The sequence below is a fragment of the Coturnix japonica genome, unplaced genomic scaffold, assembly GCF_054131305.1.
Source record: "Coturnix japonica strain WE unplaced genomic scaffold, WE-NBRP24 Scf094, whole genome shotgun sequence".
NCBI lineage: Eukaryota > Metazoa > Chordata > Aves > Galliformes > Phasianidae > Coturnix > Coturnix japonica.
Window position 1 is genome coordinate 269,502 of NW_028188997.1, and position 17,101 is coordinate 286,602.

At 57.6% G+C, this 17,101-nt stretch overlaps 1 protein-coding gene across 1 annotated transcript in view; it reads right to left on the minus strand.

Annotated features, from left to right (window-relative positions):
- The window catches only part of LOC107307732 (myosin-binding protein C, fast-type-like), a 144,301-nt gene that overhangs the window by 51,936 nt on the left and 75,264 nt on the right, over positions 1 to 17,101 (minus strand). Inside the window, exons 21-22 of the mRNA XM_085534669.1 lie at positions 14,300 to 14,434; positions 6,200 to 6,367 (exon numbers count right to left, since the gene is read on the minus strand). Coding sequence (XP_085390795.1) covers positions 6,200 to 6,367; positions 14,300 to 14,434 — 303 coding nt within the window. The remainder of the gene's footprint in view (positions 1 to 6,199; positions 6,368 to 14,299; positions 14,435 to 17,101) is intronic.

Consider the following 17,101-nt stretch of genomic DNA (forward strand, 5'->3'; position numbering starts at 1 on the left):
ATAGCACCCCATAGAGCCCCATAACCCCCCCATAATGACCCATACCCACCCCATAGAGCCCCATACCCACCCCATACCCACCCCATACCCACCCCATAGAGCCCCATAACCCCCCCATAATGACCCATACCCACCCCATAGAGCCCCATATCCACCCCACAGAGCCCCATAGAGCCCCATAACGACCCCATAGCACCCCATAGAGCCCCATACCCACCCCATAGCGACCCATATCTGCCCCATATTCCCTTACCCACGATCTCCCTGATGGTGACGGGCTGGGCCATGGTGACCCATAACCACCCCATAGAGCCCCATAATGACCCATAACCACCCCATAGAGCCCCATAATGACCCATAACCACCCCATAGAGCCCCATAATGACCCATAACCACCGCATAGAGCCCCATAACCCCCCATAATGACCCATAACCACCCCATAGAGCCCCATACCCACCCCATAGAGCCCCATAATGACCCATAACCACCCCATAACCACCCCATAGTGATGCATAACCCCCCCATAATGACCCATACCCACCCCATAGAGCCCCATAGCCCCCCATATCCGCCCCATATCTGCCCCATAGCGCCCCATATTCCCTTACCCACGATCTCCCTGATGGTGACGGGCTGGGCCATAGTGACCCATACCCACCCCATAGAGCCCCATAATGACCCATACCCACCCCATAGAGCCCCATACCCACCCCATAGAGCCCCATAATGACCCATACCCACCCCATAGAGCCCCATACCCACCCCATAGAGCCCCATAACCCCCCCATAATGACCCATATCCACCCCATAGAGCCCCATACCCACCCCATAGAGCCCCATAATGACCCATACCCACCCCATAGAGCCCCATACCCACCCCATAGAGCCCCATAACCCCCCCATAATGACCCATATCCACCCCATAGAGCCCCATACCCACCCCATAGAGCCCCATAATGACCCATACCCACCCCATAGAGCCCCATACCCACCCCATAGAGCCCCATAACCCCCCCATAATGACCCATATCCACCCCATAGAGCCCCATCCCCAACCCATAGAGCCCCATAGCGCCCCATAGACACCCTTAACCACCCCATAGAGACCCATAGCACCCCATAGCCCCCCATAATGACCCATAACCACCCCATAACCACCCCATAATGACACATAGAGCCCCATAATGACCCATAGCACCCCATAGAGCCCCATAATGACCCATAACCACCCCATAGTGATGCATAACCCCCCCATAATGACCCATCCCCACCCCATAGAGCCCCATAACCACCCCATAGAGCCCCATAATGACCCATAACCACCCCATAGCCCCCCATACCCACCCCATAGAGCCCCATAATGACCCATAGAGCCCCATAGTGCCCCATAGAACCCCATACCCACCCCATAGAGCCCCATAATGACCCATAACCACCCCATAGCCACCCATAACCCCCCATAGAGCCCCATAACCACCCCATAGAGCCCCATAATGACCCATACCCACCCCACAGAGCCCCATAGAGCCCCATAACGACCCCAAAGCACCCCATAGCCACCTATAACCACCCCATAGAGCCCCATAATGACCCATAGAGCCCCATACCCACCCCATAGAGCCCCATACCCACCCCATAGAGCCCCATAAAGCCCCATAGCCCCCCATAATGACCCATCCCCACCCCATAGTGCCCCATAGCGCCCCATAGCCACCCATAACCCCCCATAGAGCCCCATAATGACCCATAGAGCCCCATAGAGCCCCATAGAGACCCATAGAGCCCCATAGCTGCCCCCCATCCTTACCCACGATCTCCCTGATGGTGACGGGCTGGGCCATGGTGACCCATAACCACCCCATAGAGCCCCATAATGACCCATAGCCACCCCATAGAGCCCCATAATGACCCATAACCACCCCATAGAGCCCCATAATGACCCATAACCACCCCATAGAGCCCCATACCCACCCCATAGAGCCCCATAATGACCCATACCCACCCCATAGAGCCCCATAATGACCCATAACCACCCCATAGAGCCCCATACCCACCCCATAGAGCCCCATAATGACCCATACCCACCCCATAGAGCCCCATAATGACCCATAGCCACCCCATAGAGCCCCATAATGACCCTTACCCACCCCATAGAGCCCCTTACCCACCCCATAGAGCCCCATAACCCCCCCAATAATGACCCATACCCACCCCATAGAGCCCCATTCCCACCCCATAGCCCCCCATAATGACCCATCCCCACCCCATAGCGCCCCATATCTGCCCCATAGCGCCCCATACCCACCCCATAGAGCCCCATAAAGCCCCATAGCCCCCCATAATGACCCATAACCACCCCATAGAGCCCCATAGCCCCCCATAATGACCCATCCCCACCCCATAGAGCCCCATATCTGCCCCATAGCGCCCCATAGCACCCCATATCTGCCCCATATCTGCCCCATAGCTGCCCCCCATCCTTACCCACGATCTCCCTGATGGTGACGGGCTGGGCCATGGTGGCCCATAACCACCCCATAGAGCCCCATAATGACCCATACCCACCCCATAGCCACCCATAACCACCCCATAGAGCCCCATAATGACCCATACCCACCCCATAGCCACCCATAACCACCCCATAGAGCCCCATAGAGCCCCATACCCACCCCATAGAGCCCCATAATGACCCATAACCACCCCATAGCCCCCCATACCCACCCCATAGAGCCCCATAGCCCTCCATAACCACCCCATAGAGCCCCATAGAGCCCCATAGGCCCCCCATAATGACCCATAACCACCCCATAGCGCCCCATAGAGCCCCATAGCGCCCCATACCCACCCCATAGAGCCCCATAGCCCCCCATAACCACCCCATAGCACCCCATAATGACCCATAGCCACCCCATAGAGCCCCATCCCCACCCCATAACCACCTCATAGAGCCCCATACCCACCCCATAGAGCCCCATAAACCCCATAGAGCCCCATAGAGCCCCATACCCACCCCATAGAGCCCCATAATGACCCATAACCACCCCATAGCCCCCCATAGTGATGCATAACCCCCCCATATCTGACCCATAGCCACCCCATAGAGCCCCATAATGACCCATACCCACCCCATAGAGCCCCATACCCACCCCATAGAGCCCCATAGCCCCCCATAACCACCCCATAGAGCCCCATAGTGACCCATAACCACCCCATAGAAGCCCACAGAGCCCCATAGAGCCCCATAGCCCCCCATAATGACCCATCCCCACCCCATAGCGCCCCATATCTGCCCCATAGCGCCCCATATCTGCCCCATAGAGCCCCATAGAGCCCCATAGCCCCCCATAGAGCCCCATAACCACCCCATAGAGCCCCATAATGACCCATACCCACCCCATAGAGCCCCATAACCCCCCATAATGACCCATACCCACCCCATAGAGCCCCATAACCCCCCCATAATGACCCATAGCCACCCCATAGAGCCCCATAATGACCCATAGCCACCCCATAGAGCCCCATAATGACCCATAGCCACCCATAGAGCCCCATAACCCCCCCATAGCCCCCCATACCCACCCCATAGAGCCCCATAATGACCCATAGCCACCCCATAGAGCCCCATAATGACCCATAGCCACCCCATAGAGCCCCATAGAGCCCCATAATGACCCATAACCACCCCATAGAGCCCCATAATGACCCATACCCACCCCATAGCGCCCCATAGCACCCCATAGCCCCCAATAACCACCCCATAGAGCCCCATAGCCCCCCATAACCACCCCATAGAGCCCCATAATGACCCATAACCACCCCATAGAGCCCCATAATGACCCATAACCACCCCATAGAGCCCCATAATGACCCATAACCACCCCATAGAGCCCCATAATGACCCATACCCACCCCATAGCCACCCATAACCACCCCATAGAGCCCCATACCCACCCCATAGAGCCCCATAGCGCCCCATTATGACCCATACCCACCCCATAGAGCCCCATAGCACCCCATAGCCCCACATAACCACCCCATAGCGTCCCATACCCACCCCATACTCACCCTATAGCCCCCCATAGCCACCCCATACCCACCCCATAGAGCCCCATAATGACCCATAACCACCCCATAGAGCCCCATAATGACCCATAACCACCCCATAGAGCCCCATAACCCCCCCATAGCCCCCCATAGAGCCCTATAACCCCCCCATAATGACCCATAACCACCCCATAGAGCCCCATAGAGCCCCATAACCACCCCATAGAGCCCCATAATGACCCCATAGAGCCCCATAGAGCCCCATAATGACCCATACCCACCCCATATCACCCCATAGAGCCCCTTAGCGCCCCATAGAGCCCCATAACCCCCCCATAATGACCCATAGCCACCCCATAGAGCCCCATAACCACCCCATAGAGCCCTATACCCACCCCACAGAGCCCCATAATGACCCATAACCACCCCATAGAGCCCCATAACCCCTCATAGAGCCCCATACCCACCCCATAGAGCCCCATAACCACCCCATAGAGCCCCATAGCCCCCCATACCCACCCCATAGAGCCCCATAGAGCCCCATAGCCCCCCATAGAGCCCCATATCTGCCCCATAGCTGCCCCCCATCCTTACCCACGATCTCCCTGATGGTGACGGGCTGGGCCATGGTGACCCATAACCACCCCATAGAGCCACATAACCACCCCATAGAGCCCCATAATGACCCATATCCACCCCATAGAACCCCATAGCCCCCCATAACCACCCCATAGAGCCCCATATCCACCCCATAGAACCCCATAGAGCCCTATAATGACCCCCAGCTGCCCCATAGCCACCTATAACCACCCCATAGAGCCCCATAATGACCTATAGAGACCCATAGCGCCCCATAACCACCCCATAGAGCCCCATAGAGCCCCATAGCCACCCATAACCCCCCATAGAGCCCCATAATGACCCATAGAGCCCCATAGAGCCCCATAGCGCCCCATAATGACCCATAGCCACCCCATAGAGCCCCATATCTGCCCCATAGAGCCCTTACCCACGATCTCCCTGATGGTGACGGGCTGGGCCATGGTGGCTCATAACCACCCCATAGAGCCCCATAACCACCCCATAGCGCCCCATACCCACCCCATAGAGCCCCATAGTGACCCATAGCCACCCCATAGAGCCCCATAGTGACCCATAGCCACCCCATAGAGCCCCATAGAGCCCCATAATGACCCATAACCCTCCAATAGCGCCCCATAGAGCCCCATAGCCCCCCATAACCACCCCATAGAGCCCCATAGTGACCCATAACCACCCCATAGAGCCCCATTCCCACCCCATAACCACCCCATAGCCCCCCATAACCACCCCATAGAGCCCCATAATGACCCATAACCACCCCATAGTGCCCCATATCTGCCCCATACCCACCCCATAGAGCCCCATATCTGCCCCATATCTGCCCCATAGCGCCCCATATCTGCCCCCCATCCTTACCCACGATCTCCCTGATGGTGACGGGCTGGGCCATGGTGGCCCATAACCACCCCATAGAGCCCCATAGAGCCCCATAGCGCCCCATAGCGCCCCATAGATGCCCTTACCCACGATCTCCCTGATGGTGACGGGCTGGGCCATGGTGGCCCATAACCACCCCATAGAGCCCCATAATGACCCATAGCCACCCCATAGAGCCCCATATCCGCCCCATAGAGCCCCATAATGACCCATACCCACCCCATAGAGCCCCATAATGACCCATACCCACCCCATAACCACCCCATAGCGCCCCATAATGACCCATAACCACCCCATAGAGCCCCATAACCCCCCCAATAACCCCCCATACCCACCCCATAGAGCCCCATAACCACCCCATAGAGCCCCATAATGACCCATAGCCACCCCACAGAGCCCCATCCCCACCCCATAGAGCCCCATAGCGCCCCATAGACACCCTTAACCACCCCATAGAGACCCATAGCGCCCCATAGCGCCCCATACCCACCCCATAACCACCCCATAACCACCCCATAGCCCCCCATACCCACCCCATAATGACCCATAACCACCCCATAACCACCCCATAGTGATGCATAACCCCCCCATAATGACCCATACCCACCCCATAGAGCCCCATAATGACCCATACCCACCCCATAGCGCCCCATAGAACCCCATAGATGCCCTTACCCACGATCTCCCTGATGGTGACGGGCTGGGCCATGGTGGCTGGGGGGCTTTTCCCCGCCATGTTGACGCTGATGACCCTAAAAAGCAGCTTCTCCCCCGTGGGGAGACCCCGAACCGTCAGCCCACAGCGCTCAACCAGCTCCGTGTTGGCAGCCACCCACTCGTCAGCTATGGGGCACAAGGACAATGGTTAGGGGGCAGGGGATGGGGGGCAGAGATAGGGGTGGGATATGGGGTTATGGGGCTGGGTTATGGGGCAGGATATGGGGGTAGGGGGCAGGGAATGGGGTTATGGGGCTGGGATAGGGGGCAGAGATAGGGGTGGGATATGGGGTTATGGGGCACAAGGACAATGGTAAGGATATGGGGTTATGGGGCTCGGATAGGGGGCAGGAGCAGGGTATGGGGTTGTGGGGCTGGGTTATGGGGCAGGGACAGGGTATGGGGTTGTGGGGCTGGGTTATGGGGCAGACTATGGGGTTATGGGGCAGGATATGGGGTTATGGGGCTGGGTTATGGGGCAGACTATGGGGTTATGGGGCTGGGATGGGGTTATGGGGCTGGGTTATGGGGCAGACTATGGGGTTATGGGGCAGGCTTAGGGTTATGGGGCTGGGTTATGGGGCAGGGGATGGGGTTAGGGGGCAGGGGATGGAGCTGTGGGTCAGGGTATGGGGTTATGGGGCTGGGTTATGGGGCAGGGGATGGGGTTAGGGGGCAGGCTATGGGGTTATGGGGCTGGGTTATGGGGCTGGGATGGGGTTATGGGGCAGGGGATGGGGTTGTGGGGCTGGGTTATGGGGCAGGGGATGGGTATGGGGTTGTGGGGCAGGCATATGGGGTTGTGGGGCAGGGGATGGGGTTATGGGGCTGGGATATGGGGCAGGGACAGGGTATGGGGTTGTGGGGCTGGGTTATGGGGCAGGTTATGGGGTAGCGCTCAACCAGCTCCGTGTTGGCAGCCACCCACTCGTCAGCTATGGGGGGAGATGGGGGGATATGGGGTTATGGGGCTGGGTTATGGGGCAGGCTATGGGGTTATGGGGCTGGGTTATGGGGCAGGGGATGGGGTTATGGGGCTGGGTATGGGGTTATGGGGCTGGGAATGGGGTTATGGGGCAGGGGATGGGGGGCAGAGATAGGGGTGGGATATGGGGTTATGGGGCTGGGTTATGGGGCAGGGGATGGGGGGCAGAGATTGGGGTGGGATATGGGGTTATGGGGCTGGGTTATGGGGCAGGTTATGGGGCTGTTGGGTAGGGGTTATGGGGCAGACTATGGGGTTATGGGGCAGGGGATGGGGTTATGGGGCTGGAATGGGGTTGTGGGGCTGGGATGGGGTTGTGGGGCTGGCTTAGGGGGCAGGATACGGGGTTATGGGGCTGGGATGGGGGGCAGACTATGGGGCTGTGGGGCTGGGATAGGGGGCAGGATACGGGGTTATGGGGCTGGGATGGGGGGCAGACTATGGGGCTGTGGGGCTGGGTTATGGGGCAGGGTATGAGGTTGTGGGGTAGGGGATGGGGTTATGGGGCTGGGTTATGGGGCAGGTTATGGGGTAGCGCTCAACCAGCTCCGTGTTGGCGGGTACCCACTCGTCAGCTATGGGGCACAAGGACAATGGTTAGGGGGCAGGGGATGGGGCTGGGTTAGGGGGCAGACTATGGGGTTATGGGGCTGGGTTATGGGGCAGGGGATGGGGTTATGGGGCAGGGTATGGGGTTGTGGGGCAGGGTATGGGGTTGTGGGGCAGGGTATGGGGTTGTGGGGCAGGGTATGGGGTTATGGGGCTGGGATAGGGGGTAGGGTCTGGGTATGGGGTTGTGGGGCAGGGGATGGGGGTAGGGGGAAGGGGGGACAGGGGATGGGGTTGTGGGGCAGGAAATGGGGTTATGGGGCTAGGATAGGGGACAGGGTTAGGGTATGGGGTTGTGGGGCTGGGTTATGGGGCAGACTATGGGGTTATGGGGCTGGGATGGGGGGCAGACATAGGGGTGGGATATGGGATTATGGGGCTGGGTTATGGGGCAGGGGATGGGGTTGTGGGGCTGGGTTATGGGGCAGGTTATGGGGTAGCGCTCAACCAGCTCCGTGTTGGCAGGTACCCACTCGTCAGCTATGGGGCACAAGGACAGTGGTTAGGGGGCAGGGGATGGGGTTATGGGGCAGGTTATGGGGTAGCGCTCAACCAGCTCCGTGTTGGCGGGTACCCACTCGTCAGCTATGGGGCACAAGGACAGTGGTAAGGATATGGGGTTATGGGGCTGGGATAGGGGGCAGACTATGGGGCTGTTGGGTAGGGGTTATGGGGCAGACTATGGGGTTATGGGGCAGGGGATGGGGTTATGGGGCTGGGATGGGGTTGTGGGGCTGGGATGGGGTTGTGGGGCTGGGTTAGGGGGCAGGTTATGGGGTAGCGCTCAACCAGCTCCGTGTTGGCGGGTACCCACTCGTCAGCTATGGGGCACAAGGGCAGTGGTTAGGGGGCAGGGGATGGGGTTATGGGGCAGGGGATGGGGGGCAGAGATAGGGGTGGGATATGGGGTTATGGGGCTGGGATAGGGGGCAGGGGCAGGGTATGGGGTATCTATAGGGCAGATACGGGATATCTATGGGGCAGGTGGCTCACATCCCTCCTTGCACCACTCCACCAGGTATCTATGGGGCAGCTATGGGGTATATACGGTTATCTATGGGGTATCTATGGGGTATCTATGGGGCAGCTATGGGTTATCTATGGGGCAGCAATGGGGTATCTATGGGGCACTCAGGCCTATCTATGGGGCAGCTATGGGGCAGTGACTCACATCCCTCCTTGCACCACTCCACCAGGAATCTATGGGGCAGCTATGGGGTATATACGGTTATCTATGGGGCAGCTATGGGGTATCTATGGGGCAGCTATGGGGCAGCTATGGGGCAGTGACTCACATCCCTCCTTGCACCACTCCACCAGGTATCTATGGGGCAGCTATAGGCTATCTATGGGGTATCTATGGGGCAGCTATGGGGCAGTGACTCACATCCCTCCTTGCACCACTCCACCAGGTATCTATGGGTTATCTATGGGGTATCTATGGGGTATCTATGGGGCAGCTATGGGGCAGCTATGGGGCAGTGACTCACATCCCTCCTTGCACCACTCCACCAGGTATCTATGGGGCAGCTATGGGGTATATACGGTTATCTATGGGGTATCTATGGGGTATCTATGGGGCAGCTATGGGGTATCTATGGGGCAGCTATGGGGCAGCTATGGGGTATCTATGGGGCAGCTATGGGGTCACACTGTAGGGTCATGTTATGGGGTCACCCTATGGGTTATCTATGGGGCAGCTATGGGGCAGCTATGGGGCAGTGACTCACATCCCTCCTTGCACCACTCCACCAGGTATCTATGGGGCAGCTATGGGGTATCTATGGGGCAGCTATGGGGTATCTATGGGGCAGCTATGGGGCAGCTATGGGGCAGTGACTCACATCCCTCCTTGCACCACTCCACCAGGTATCTATGGGGTATCTATGGGGCACTCAGGCCTATCTATGGGGCAGCTATGGGGTCACACTGTAGGGTCATGTTATGGGGTCACCCTATGGGTTATCTATGGGGCAGCTATGGGGCAGTGACTCACATCCCTCCTTGCACCACTCCACCAGGTATCTATGGGGCAGCTATGGGCTATCTATGGGGTATCTATGGGGTATCTATGGGGTATCTATGGGGTATCTATGGGGCAGCTATGGGGCACTCTGGCCTATCTATGGGGCAGCTATGGGGTATCTATGGGGCAGCTATGGGCTATCTATGGGGCAGCTATGGGGCAGCTATGGGCTATCTATGGGGCAGCTATGGGGTATCTATGGGGCAGCTATGGGGCAGCTATGGGGTATCTATGGGGCAGCTATGGGGTATCTATGGGGCAGCCATGGGGCAGCTATGGGGTATCTATGGGGCAGCTATGGGGTATCTATGGGGTATCTATGGGGCAGCTATGGGGTATCTATGGGGCAGCTATGGGGCAGCTATGGGGTATCTATGGGGCAGCTATGGGGTATCTATGGGGTATCTATGGGGTATCTATGGGGCAGCTATGGGGCAGTGACTCACATCCCTCCTTGCACCACTCCACCAGGTATCTATGGGGCAGCTATGGGGCAGCTATGGGGCACTCAGGCCTATCTATGGGGCAGCTATGGGGTCACACTATGGGGTCACACTATAGGGTATCTATGGGGCAGCTATGGGGTATCTATGGGCTATCTATGGGGTATCTATGGGGTATCTATGGGGCAGCTATGGGGTATCTATGGGGTATCTATGGGGTATCTATGGGGCACTCAGGCCTATCTATGGGGCAGCTATGGGGTCACACTATGGGGTCACACTGTAGGGTATCTATGGGACAGCTATGGGGTATCTATGGGGCAGCTATGGGGCAGCTATGGGGCAGCTATGGGCTATCTATGGGGCAGCTATGGGGTATCTATGGGGCAGCTATGGGGCAGCTATGGGGCAGCTATGGGTTATCTATGGGGCAGCTATGGGCTATCTATGGGGTATCTATGGGTTATCTATGGGGCAGCTATGGGGTATCTATGGGGTATCTATGGGGTATCTATGGGTTATCTATGGGGCAGCTATGGGGTATCTATGGGGTATCTATGGGTTATCTATGGGGCAGCTATGGGGTATCTATGGGGCAGCTATGGGGCAGCTATGGGGCAGCTATGGGTTATCTATGGGGCAGCTATGGGCTATCTATGGGGTATCTATGGGTTATCTATGGGGCAGCTATGGGGTATCTATGGGGTATCTATGGGTTATCTATGGGGCAGCTATGGGGTATCTATGGGGCAGCTATGGGGCAGCTATGGGGTATCTATGGGGCAGCTATGGGGTATATACGGTTATCTATGGGGCAGCTATGGGGTATCTATGGGGTATCTATGGGGTATCTATGGGGTATCTATGGGTTATCTATGGGGCAGCTATGGGGTATCTATGGGGCAGTGACTCACATCCCTCCTTGCACCACTCCACCAGGTATCTATGGGGTATCTATGGGGTATCTATGGGGCAGCTATGGGGCAGCTATGGGGTATCTATGGGGCAGCTATGGGGTATCTATGGGGTATCTATGGGGTAGCTATGGGGCAGCTATGGGGCAGCTATGGGGCAGCTATGGGGTATCTATGGGGCAGCTATGGGGTATCTATGGGGCAGCCATGGGGCAGCTATGGGGTATCTATGGGGCAGCTATGGGGCAGCTATGGGGTATCTATGGGGCAGCTATGGGGCAGCTATGGGGTATCTATGGGGCAGCTATGGGGCAGCTATGGGGTATCTATGGGGCAGCTATGGGGTATCTATGGGGCAGCTATGGGGCAGCTATGGGGTATCTATGGGGCAGCTATGGGGCAGCTATGGGGTATCTATGGGGCAGCTATGGGGCAGCTATGGGGTATCTATGGGGCAGCTATGGGGTATCTATGGGGCAGCTATGGGGCAGCTATGGGGTATCTATGGGGTATCTATGGGGCAGCTATGGGGCAGCTATGGGGTATCTATGGGGTATCTATGGGGCAGCTATGGGCTATCTATGAGGCAGCTATGGGGTATCTATGGGGTATCTATGGGGTATCTATGGGGCAGCTATGGGCTATCTATGGGGCAGCTATGGGCTATCTATGAGGCAGCTATGGGGCACTCAGGCCTATCTATGGGGTATCTATGGGGTATCTATGGGGCAGCTATGGGGTATCTATGGGGCAGCTATGGGGCAGCTATGGGGTATCTATGGGGCAGCTATGGGGTATCTATGGGGTATCTATGGGGTATCTATGGGGCAGCTATGGGGCAGCTATGGGCTATCTATGGGGCAGCTATGGGGTATCTATGGGGCAGCTATGGGGCAGCTATGGGGCAGTGACTCACATCCCTCCTTGCACCACTCCACCAGGTATCTATGGGGTATCTATGGGGTATCTATGGGGCAGCTATGGGGTATCTATGGGGTATCTATGGGGTATCTATGGGGTATCTATGGGGCAGCTATGGGGTATCTATGGGGTATCTATGGGGTATCTATGGGGCACTCAGGCCTATCTATGGGGCAGCTATGGGGTATCTATGGGGCAGCTATGGGGTATCTATGGGGCAGCTATGGGGCAGCTATGGGGTATCTATGGGGCAGCTATGGGGCAGCTATGGGGTATCTATGGGGCAGCTATGGGGCAGCTATGGGGTATCTATGGGGCAGCTATGGGGTATCTATGGGGCAGCTATGGGGCAGCTATGGGGTATCTATGGGGTATCTATGGGGCAGCTATGGGGCAGCTATGGGGTATCTATGGGGTATCTATGGGGCAGCTATGGGCTATCTATGAGGCAGCTATGGGGTATCTATGGGGTATCTATGGGGTATCTATGGGGCAGCTATGGGCTATCTATGGGGCAGCTATGGGCTATCTATGAGGCAGCTATGGGGCACTCAGGCCTATCTATGGGGTATCTATGGGGTATCTATGGGGCAGCTATGGGGTATCTATGGGGCAGCTATGGGGCAGCTATGGGGTATCTATGGGGCAGCTATGGGGTATCTATGGGGTATCTATGGGGTATCTATGGGGCAGCTATGGGGCAGCTATGGGCTATCTATGGGGCAGCTATGGGGTATCTATGGGGCAGCTATGGGGCAGCTATGGGGCAGTGACTCACATCCCTCCTTGCACCACTCCACCAGGTATCTATGGGGTATCTATGGGGTATCTATGGGGCAGCTATGGGGTATCTATGGGGTATCTATGGGGTATCTATGGGGTATCTATGGGGCAGCTATGGGGTATCTATGGGGTATCTATGGGGTATCTATGGGGCACTCAGGCCTATCTATGGGGCAGCTATGGGGCAGCTATGGGCTATCTATGGGGCAGCTATGGGCTATCTATGGGGCAGCTATGGGGCAGCTATGGGCTATCTATGGGGCAGCTATGGGCTATCTATGGGGCAGCTATGGGGCACTCAGGCCTATCTATGGGGCAGCTATGGGGCAGCTATGGGCTATCTATGGGACAGCTATGGGGTATCTATGGGGCAGCTATGGGGCAGCTATGGGCTATCTATGGGGCAGCTATGGGGTATCTATGGGGCAGCTATGGGGCACTCAGGCCTATCTATGGGGCAGCTATGGGGCAGCTATGGGGTATCTATGGGGCAGCTATGGGGCAGCTATGGGGCAGTGACTCACATCCCTCCTTGCACCACTCCACCAGGTATCTATGGGGCAGCTATGGGGCAGCTATGGGCTATCTATGGGGCAGCTATGGGGCAGCTATGGGGCAGCTATGGGGTATCTATGGGGCAGTTATGGGGCACTCAGGCCTATCTATGGGGTATCTATGGGGCAGTTATGGGTTATCTATGGGGCAGCTATGGGCTATCTATGGGGCAGCTATGGGGTATCTATGGGGCAGCTATGGGGTATCTATGGGGTATCTATGGGGCAGCTATGGGGCACTCAGGCCTATCTATGGGGCAGCTATGGGGTATCTATGGGGCAGCTATGGGGCACTCAGGCCTATCTATGGGGCAGCTATGGGGTATCTATGGGGCAGCTATGGGGCACTCTGGCCTATCTATGGGGCAGCTATGGGGCAGCTATGGGGCAGCTATCTATGGGGCAGCTATGGGGCACTCAGGCCTATCTATGGGTTATCTATGGGGCAGCTATGGGCTATCTATGGGGCAGCTATGGGGCAGCTATGGGCTATCTATGGGGTATCTATGGGTTATCTATGGGGCAGCTATGGGGCAGCTATGGGGCACTCTGGCCTATCTATGGGCTATCTATGGGGCAGCTATGGGGCAGCTATGGGGTATCTATGGGGCAGCTATGGGGTATCTATGGGGCAGCTATGGGCTATCTATGGGGCAGCTATGGGGCAGCTATGGGGTATCTATGGGGCAGCTATGGGGTATCTATGGGGTATCTATGGGGCAGTGACTCACATCCCTCCTTGCACCACTCCACCAGGTATCTATGGGGCAGCTATGGGGTATCTATGGAGCAGCTATGGGGTATCTATGGGGCAGTGACTCACATCCCTCCTTGCACCACTCCACCAGGTACCCATCGACGCCCCCCGCCCCAATTCTCTCTGGGGGTCTCCATTTGATGGTGGCCGTCGTGTCCGTCACGTCCTCCAGGACAACGTGGGTCGGTTCACTCGTGGGGGCTGCCCCATAGAAACACATTGGGACCCATAGAGACACATAGAGACACATAGGGACCCATAGAGACCCATAGCGACCCATAGCGTTGACGGCGAAGACCCTCATCTCGTAGAAGACCCCCTCGATCATAGGACCCCCATAGGACCCCCATAGAACCCCCAAACCCCCATAGGACCCCCATAGGACCCCCAAACCCCCATAGGACCCCCATAGAACCCCCAAACCCCCATAGGACCCCCATAGGACCCCCAAACCCCCATAGGACCCCCATAGAACCCCCAAACCCCCACAAGACCCCCATAGGACCCCCATATGACCCCCATAGAACCCCAAAACCCCCATAGGACCCCCCTATGGCCCCAAATCCCCCCATAGGACCCCCATAGGACCCCCCTATGACTCCTATCCCCCCATAGGACCCCCATAGGACCCCCAAATTCCCCCATAAGACCCCCAATTCCCCCATAGGACCCCCATAGGACCCCCAAACCCCAATCAAGTCCCCCCAATCCCCCATAGGACCCCCATAGAACCCCCAAATCCCCCCATAGGACCCCCATAAGACCCCATAAGACCCCCATAGGACCCCCATAGGACCCCCCTATGACCCCTATCCCCCCATAGGACCCCTATAGAACCCCCAAACCCCCATAGGACCCCCATAGGACCCCCATAGAACCCCCAAACCCCCATAGGACCCCCATAGAACCCCCAAACCCCCATAGGACCACCATAGGACCCCCATAGAACCCCCAAACCCCCATAGGACCCCCATAGGACCCCCATAGAACCCCCAAACCCCCATAGGACCCCCATAGAACCCCCAAACCCCCATAGGACCCCCATAGGACCCCCATAGAACCCCCATAGAACCCCCAAACCCCCATAGGACCCCCATAGGACCCCCAAGCCCCCATAGGACCCCTATAGGATCCCATAGAACCCCCAAACCCCCAAATCCCCCCATAGGACCCCCATAGAACACCCAAACCCCCATAGGACCCCTATAAGACCCCCCTATGGCCCCTATCCCCCACATAGGACCCCTATAGGACCCCTATAGGACCCCATAGGACCCCCAAAACCCCCATAGGACCCCCATAGGACCCCCAAATCTCCCCATAGGACCCCCATAGAACCCCCCTATGGCCCCTATCCCCCCATAGCACCCCCATAGGACCCCCATAGGACCCCCAAATCCCCCCATAAGACCCCCCTATCCGCCATAGGACCCCCATAGAACCCCCAAAACCCCCATAGGACCCCCATAAGACCCCCAAATGCCCCCATAGGACCCCCAAACCCCCATAGGACCCCCATAGGACCCCCATAGAACCCCCAAAGCCCCATAGGACCCCCATAGAACCCCCAAACCCCCACAAGACCCCCATAGGACCCCCATATGACCCCCATAGAACCCCCAAACCCCCATAGGACCCCCATAGAAACCCCAAACCCCCATAGGACCCCCATAGGACCCCATAAGACCCCCAAAGCCCCATAGACCCCCATATATCCCCACCGATGGGCATGAAGGGCTGCGTGTTGTGGCTGGGCTGGGAGACCCCGATGGCGTTGACGGCGAAGACCCTCATCTCGTAGAAGACCCCCTCGATCATAGGACCCCCATAGGACCCCCATAGAACCCCCAAATACCCCCATAGGACCCCCATAGGACCCCCATAGAACCCCCAAACCCCCATAGAACCCCCATAGGACCCCCAAAACCCCCATAGGACCCCCATAAGACCCCCAAACCCTCATAGGACCCCCATAGAACCCCATAAGACCCCCAAATCCCCCATAGGACCCCCAAATGCCCCCATAGGACCCCAAAACCCCCATAGGACCCCCATAGGACCCCCCTATGGCCCCTATCCCCCCATAGAACCCCCATAGGACCCCCATAAGACCCCCATAGGACCCCATAAGACCCCCAAAACCCCCATAGGACCCCCATAAGACCCCCATAGAACCCCCAGACCCCCATAGGACCCCCATAGGACCCCCAAACCCTCATAGGACCCCCATAGGACCCCCAAATACCCCCATAGGACCCCCATAGGACCTCCATAGAACCCCCAAACCCCCATAGGACCCCCATAGGACCCCCATAGAACCCCCAAACCCCCATAGGACCCCCATAGGACCCCCATAGGACCCCCATAGGACCCCCCTATGACTCCTATCCCCCCATAGGACCCCTATAGGACCCCATAGGACCCCATAGAACCCCCATAGGACCCACATAGAACCCCCATAGAACCCCCATAGGACCCCCCTCAGACCCCTATCCCCCCATAGGACCCCCAATTCCCCCATAGGACCCACATAGAACCCCCAAATCCCCCCATAGGACCCCCTTATGACCCCTATCCCCCCATAGGACCCCATAGGACCCCCCTATGGCCCCTATCCCCCCATAGGACCCCCATAGAACCCCCCTATGGCCCCTATCCCCCCATAGGACCCCCATAGGACCCCCATAAGACCCCCAAATGCCCCCATAGGACCCCAAAACCCCCATAGGACCCCCATAAGACACCCCTATGGCCCCTATCCCCCCATGGGACCCCCCTATGACCCCCAAATCCCCCCATAGGACCCCCATAGAACCCCCCTATGACCCGTATCCCCCCATAGGACCCCCATAGGACCCCCATATATCC